A 7,341-nucleotide genomic window follows, 5' to 3' on the forward strand; every position below is an offset into this window, starting at 1 on the left:
AGACACCGTCACTATGGGGGTTTGACTAGGTAACTCCCGTAGTAAAGGAGCAGAGAAGTGTGTAAGACTGCGACTCTGATGCATCATTTGGATCTATTAAAGGCCATACGACCAAAAGTTAGTTCTCTCATTTATTTTTTTTGTATATTTAATGACATTGTAACTATGACTGAGAAGTTAAATCTCAACATACTGTCCTGTTACCAAAACTATTACTTCTTAGTCATTTGTTTATTTTAAAAATACAATTTTGGGGTAAATCACTTGATTGTACTTATTGTTCTTGTGCTATAAGCATGGATGCCCTGAGGCTATATTTTTGGTATTTGCCAAGTCTTTGCTAAAGACTCAGTGTTTTTACTTTCAGTCCTGTTACTCAAATTAGAAAAATGCAACTAGCTTTGGCAAATAAAGTTGCCTGAGATTGACCATTACACATTTTGAATAGGTAAAATATGTGTTATTAGATTCAGTTTTGAAAAAAAGATTAAAAAAAAAATATGTTTATTTTGTAAGAGTTACCACAAGCAAATGGCACTTATTCGGTGGAATGGCCTAACAACACTCAACACTCTCCAGCAGTTAACATTGACATGGCTATGCTAAGGGAAATAATAAATCACATTTATCTCAGGAAAGGACCATATTGAATAATCTATATTTAACGTCACTAACAATTTACTATCTTCAAAATAGAAACTTTACACTTCATAACGTATAGTTTTCATAGTCTGGGTCTGAATTGAATTGTTTTATCAAGTTTTTTAGGCTCAACAGATATGTATTATTGTGTATCATCTGCTTAACTGACTTAACAAACTGCTGGACATCACTGAAAATGCCAGCCACCCCCTGCACACCGTCATAAGCACCAAGAAGAGCCTGTTTAGTGGAAGGCTGCTTCTTCCCAAGTGCCGAACCAACAGACTCAAGGACTCTTTTGTCCCTCGTGCCATCAGACTCTACAACTCCTCACTGGGGGGGAGGAAATAGGGCAGAGAGGACAATACATACATACATACATTCATGCAGTACATAGACAGTGAGGAAAATAAGTATTTGAACACCCTGCTATTTTGCAAGTTCTCCCACTTAGAAATCATGGAGGGGGCTGAAATTGTCATTGCAGGTGCATGTGGGAGAAATAATCTAAAACAAAAATCCATAAATCACAATGTATGATTTTTTAACTATTTGTGTGATACAGCTGCAAATAAGTATTTGAACACCTGTCTATCAGCTACAATTCTGACCCTCAAAGACCTGTTAGTCTGCCTTCAAAATGTCCAACTCTACTCCATTTATTATCCTAAATTAGATGCACCTGTTTGAGGTTGTTAGCTGCATAAAGACACCTGTCCATACAATCAGTCAGAATTCAACTACTAACATGGACCAAAGAGCTGTCCAAAGACACAAGAGACAACATTGTACACCTCCACAAGGCTGGAAAGGGCTACGGGTAAAATTGCCAAGCAGCTTGGTGAAAAAAGGTCCACTGTTAGAGCAATCATTAGAAAATGAAAGAAACTAAACATGACTGTCAATCTCCCTCGGACTGGGGCTCCATGCAAGATCTCACCTCTTGGGGTCTCAATGATCCTAAGAAAGGTGGGAAATTAGCCCAGAACTACACGGGAGGAGATGTTCAATGACCTAAAAAGAGCTGGAACCACCGTTTCCAAGGTTACGGTTCGTAATACACTAAGACGTCATGGTTTGGAATCATGCATGGCATGGAAGGTTCCCCTGCTTGAACCAGCACATGTCAAGGCCTGTCTTAAGTTTGCCAATGGCCATTTGGATGATCCAGAGGAGTCATGGGAGAAAGTCATGTGGTCAGATGAGACCAAAATAGAACTTTTTGGTCATAATTCCACTAACCGTGTTTGAAGGAAGAAGAATGATGAGTACTATCCTAAGAACACCATCCCTACTGTGAAGCACGGGGGTGGTAGCATCATGCTTTGGGGGTGTTTTTCTGCACTTGGGACATTATGGGATTATGTCTCTCACAGTGGACATGCACCTACGATGACAAGTTCAGAACCCTCCGTGATTTCTAAGTGAGAGAACTTGCAAAATAGCAGGGTGTTCAAATACTTATTTTCCTCACTGTACATACAAACGTACATACATACATACATACATACATACATACATACATACATACATACACACCTGGACTTACATTAATACCTGGTCATTTTATCACTAACACTTTAACACTGGACTCAACACTGACACTTTTGATAATCATTTATGGTCTTTTATGTCTTTATTTGACAAATGTTCTCATTGTTATTATCATTTCTATTATTTTGTTGTCTTTATACTGTCTTTTGTATCTATTGGTTTCTTCCTAAAACTGCTGCTTGAATTTTCAATTTCCTCGTGGGAGTCATCCCAAAAGGATTAATAAAGAGAAGTCTAAGTCTAACTATGGAAATTTCTATCAAACTTGTTGATGGTGTGACCTAATGGAAGCATTTATAAGGAGAACAACAGGGGATCAAGACAGCTTCCTTTACCCAGTCTGACAGAATTTCTTACCAGTTAAGTAGGATACATTTGAGCCGGTTAGTTTTGTTTTTATTCTGCATGCAAGCGCACAACAGAACTATACGTGACAAAGCTACGTCCTGTCATCTTATGTGAGCTGAGTCTCCCGAGAGTTTTTGCAAATGCCTTGTTTTGTTGCGTTGTTGAGAAGCAAGAGTCACATTTTTCAGACAGTGTTTGAACACTGCGTGCTCAAGATAGTTCCAGTTCATATTTTGCTTCCATAGGCTCTTCAACCAATTAAATGACTTAGTTTTCTCGACTGCTGGATGTAACCAGCTGAGTTGAGCTAAACTAAATTTTTAATTACTCAGTTACTTATTGCAACACTTATGTATAATTATTTATTATTAATCATTTAGAATATCATAGATTTTCATATTTTTTATGGTCTTGAGTTAGATCATGTATTTTAAGAAAGCATGGTTTTTAAGGACATTTGGCCTTGTGTATAACTGAAGATGACCTGACAATGTAGTAAAGACATCAGGCTGCAGTACCTCACCTTTGCAGACAGGTGGCAGCCCACTCCAGTGGGATGGGTGTCCAGGGACACAGTGGAGAACAGGCTCACCCAGCAGCTGATGGCCAATCAGACAGGAGTAGTAGAGGTTCTCTCCAGCCTGGAAATGAAGCTTGTTGGAGCTGGGGATCCCATAGGTAGGTGTTCCTGGGTGACTGCAGGGCTTGAAAGTCTCCGCTGGAGGTAAGGAGAAGAAATAGGTCAGGTTGACAAGACAGATAAGGAAAACGGAAGGAAATTAAATGTGCAATGGAGTCAGATATGATAATGTTCAATCAATATTTCTTAACAATCTTTTTTTTAACATCAGTGGGGCCAGTAGAAGATGATACCACTGTCCAGACTGCCTTTAAATTATGTATTGTTATTCCAATCTGCTGAGAGTGATTGGCATCTCTCTGTCAAGATATAAATGTCAAACATTCAAGTCTGTTTGGGGGCCCATGGTTAATTACATTCCTAGATTTAGGTCACTACAGCATGAAGGACAATTAACAGCATTATTACATTGAAGTAAACTTTAAATATATTCAAATATATATGATCTATAGTTCCACCAATTTGCATTCTTGTTGGTCGGCCATTGTTGTTGTGCTTTGACAGGAAAAGTAGTTCTAGTTTAATATTCCCTTAATTTTTCTCTTGCTTATTTTATTTATATTTTATTTCTCATTTCTTCTACAATTATCCCTGTATAGATATGTACATTTGTGCTTACATTTGGCCCACATATTTATCTAATTGCATAATGTGTTACAGAAACTTGTGAGTGTACAAATATTTCACAATGTTATACTCAATGTTATGTGCAACTTTGGGTTGGGGTGAAAATGTAAAAAAAATAAGCCTTTTATGTTATCTGTAACATTTCCTGTGGAATCAATTCATACATTATAAAAGAGAAGAAAGAAAAAAAAAGGCAAAAATGTCCACTTCCATAAAACAAATGCCCAAAAATAATGGTTCCATGAAATGTGTTGAGAACATTACAAACATTTAGAACATTAATGTAGCAGCAAACAAACATTTGCTATGTAAAAATATATGAGAGTAATGGCGTCCTTGCTGTGGTTGGGGTTTGGCATCCAGTTTTCTAGTTCTCTAGTTTTCCACAATAAGTTCCTCTGTTGGCCCTGCCTCTCTGTGTCTCCTGTGTTTCCCCTTCCCCTCCTGCCTACTTCTGCCAGCTGACTACACACACCTGTTCGTCATTCCACCATCATCTCTCCCGGCGCAAACACCTGCCAGTCTTCTACAATCAAGCCCAGTATTCCAACCCCGGATCCACTCACAATCTTTACTTGATCATTGTCTGAGCCACCCTGGTGACACTCGCTTTAAGCTCTCTGGAAAACCTTGTACTTGCCTGTCTCTGTCCAGTTTGGGATGCTTACCTCTGTTTGTTCTCAGCAGCCATCGTCTCCATACCCCTCTCTGTTGTCTCCAGTCGGCTGGCTTTACCACTTGGTCCCCTTCACACATCTCCCTGCTCTTTCCTGCCTTTGCTCCCGCTTCCAGCCTTGTCCTCTTTGTTCCCTGGACTTCAGTGCCTCCTCCTCAGCTCCCTCGGCCCCGATTCCCCCGTTCTCCCCAAGCACACTCGTCTTCCTACCCAGCCCTCAGGTCCCTCGCCATCCTGCCCGTGCCTCACCATCCTACCTAGCCCTTGCCACCCTATTCCAGCCCTCAGCTCCCTTGCCATCCTACCCCAGCCTCGTGCCCTTGTCCCTGTTCTTGCTGTTTACCTCCACAGCTCATTTCCTATTTATTACTTAATCACCCTGATTATTACTTAAGGAACTGATATTAATGCATTTGGGTCTGTTCTGTATTCCAACATCACAGAATAATCAAGCCACAAAATGGACTTAGAGTTCAAGGCTCTCCTTCACCCATGGACTCAGATGGTGAGCTGATGACTTTTGCTCCCTTCATAAGGAAGATCCCGCTTTAGCCAGGTATCTCTGGGGGGTTTGCTGGTGGGATGTGGAGCAGAACTCAGCTTTCCAGAGCCTAAAGACTCACCCACCAGCCTGCCTGCTTCTCGGCCTACTAGCGTCTTGGCTACAGGTTTTCTGTCCCTATCCCAGCCCGCCATCTTGCCTGCTTCCCCAGAACTTTTGGTTGTTGACTAAACTGCTACCTGTTTGCCGTGCACCCCCAATCACCAGGGCCCAGTTTTTCAAAAGTAATCCACTAGGATTTTGGATAACGGATTGGATCAAATGTTGAAAATGGGTTTTTCAAAAGAAAAAACAGATTACATACTCAGATTAGATCACATAATCCAATCTTGGTTTTGATCTGGATCAAACCTTTAGTTTGGGTTTTTCAGAACTTTTTTGTAGGATTTGGATCACTTTGATCCAAAAAGTCTGGATTAAACTGATCCCATCAGAAGGGTGGACTCAGCGTGGATTTCATGCCCAAAATGTAATGAAAACTTAAAAAATGTATCAAATAATACTATATTTGGATCATGCAGTATCTTACAAGATATCCTATTTATTCATAAGGTTTTAATTGTATTTGTTCATCCATCAGGCTACTGTGATTAGGTAGGCTTTAACGTAATCAGCCTTTCAGTATAGGCCTACAGCGAAGTAGAAAGAGTTTGGCCTCATAAAATAATCCCCCAAACAGCTGTCAAAATTGACCAAAAACAATAATTTTTATTCTGTCAATAATTGATATATATATATAGGCCTATATATTCATCACAATTGAAAATATTTTTGTTTTTAGAATATTTAGAATTTAGAATATTATAACCCAAAAAATGCAAAGAATGGCAATCACTGATCTTTGAAATCCAAAACAAATCCAAATCAGAAATAGTATCTAACTATTGCGTCCCTTGTTGCACGTCCTGTTTGCTCCTGCAGAATGCAGGAGGTGGGTTAGGGTCTCCAAGGGGCTCAGGTGCATCATTGTCAGCACAGAGAGGGACATTGTGCTTAGTAGCGATGTTGTTCAGGACAATACAGGCAAGGGTTATGTTGCATGCTTTCTGTTGTTCCGCTCTCAGGTAGTTAAGGCATGCAAAGCGCCTCTTAAGAACTCCATTTAAACACTCAATTGCACATCTTGCTCTGCAATTAGCAGTGTTGAAGCGTACCTGCTCCGGTGTATTTGCTGTTACAAAAGGAGTCATCAGCCATGGTAGGAGTGGGTAGGCACTGTCTCCTAATATTATGCCATCTGGTCGGTTGGTTTGGAAGTCTCCATATAGAGCGCTTTCCCTCAGGCTGCGTGCATCATGGACAGACATAGGCCACTTGACAACGCAGTTGGTGATGATGAGGTCAGCATCACACACAAGTTGGACATTGATGCTGTGCCTCCCCTTTCTGTTTGTAAACTCCCATTGATTCTCATGAGGTGCTTGTATATGCAGATGTGTGCAGTCGATTGCTCCAATAGTATTGGGCATATTCCCCAAAAGAAAAAAGCTGCGCTTGGCCTGGGCAATCTGGTTGTTCTTTGGAAAAGAAAAAAATTAATTGACAAGGCTGGCCAGTGCGATTGACACATCTCTCACCACATCACACACAGCTGATTTCACCACTCCCATATAGTCACCAACAACTTGATAGAAAGTCCCACATGCATAAAATCGGAGAGCAATAAGGATCTGGTCTTCCACAGACAGACCGTGACTCCTTTCACGGTCTCCGGGGGTTCTGTGTTGAAGTTTTGGCCTGAGAAGGTTCACAAGGGACCCTATATACAGCCTTCCCAAAGCGAAACCGAACATAAAGCGCCTCAGTGGTGTATTGCTCCTGTGGCTTGGTACGTTAAACATACACCCTTTGACGGTATCCTCTCCTGGCAAAGTGGTGGTGACGGTGGACAACACCTGCCATTTCACTGGCTCTCTGTGAATCCTCTGAGAAAGGCTGATTTATATGGCTGTGTAATTGGTCTTTTTCAAACACAACTTATTAGTTTTGGCTTGTGTTCAGTTGAGGCAATTGGACCCAAGGCCTATAATTGATGAACAATGTTCACTATAGTAAAGCAACGGAACCATGGACTCAAGAAGCTGTAACTTCAGTGCTGCTGAAACCAATGCACTACTAGAGGGTGTTCGGTGCCATTATGGAACAATAATGGGAAGTTTTAATTCTGCTAAGGATACCAACAAAAAGAAAAATGATGTTTGGATTTTAATCAAGGAACATGTGAATGCCATAGAGTTTGGCCAGAGGAGGACCACAGACCAAATCAAATTGCGGTGGAAGAATCTTAAGGCC

The 7,341-nt window shown here is 40.7% G+C and overlaps 1 protein-coding gene across 2 annotated transcripts in view; it reads right to left on the minus strand.

The window, feature by feature from the left end:
• The window catches only part of LOC117941670 (seizure protein 6-like), a 301,601-nt gene that overhangs the window by 16,384 nt on the left and 277,876 nt on the right, over positions 1-7,341 (minus strand). For both annotated transcript variants that reach the window (XM_034866671.1, XM_034866670.1), the window contains exon 13: positions 3,068-3,262. In XM_034866671.1, coding sequence (XP_034722562.1) covers positions 3,068-3,262 — 195 coding nt within the window. The remainder of the gene's footprint in view (positions 1-3,067; positions 3,263-7,341) is intronic.

The sequence above is a fragment of the Etheostoma cragini genome, chromosome 3 (assembly GCF_013103735.1).
Source record: "Etheostoma cragini isolate CJK2018 chromosome 3, CSU_Ecrag_1.0, whole genome shotgun sequence".
NCBI lineage: Eukaryota > Metazoa > Chordata > Actinopteri > Perciformes > Percidae > Etheostoma > Etheostoma cragini.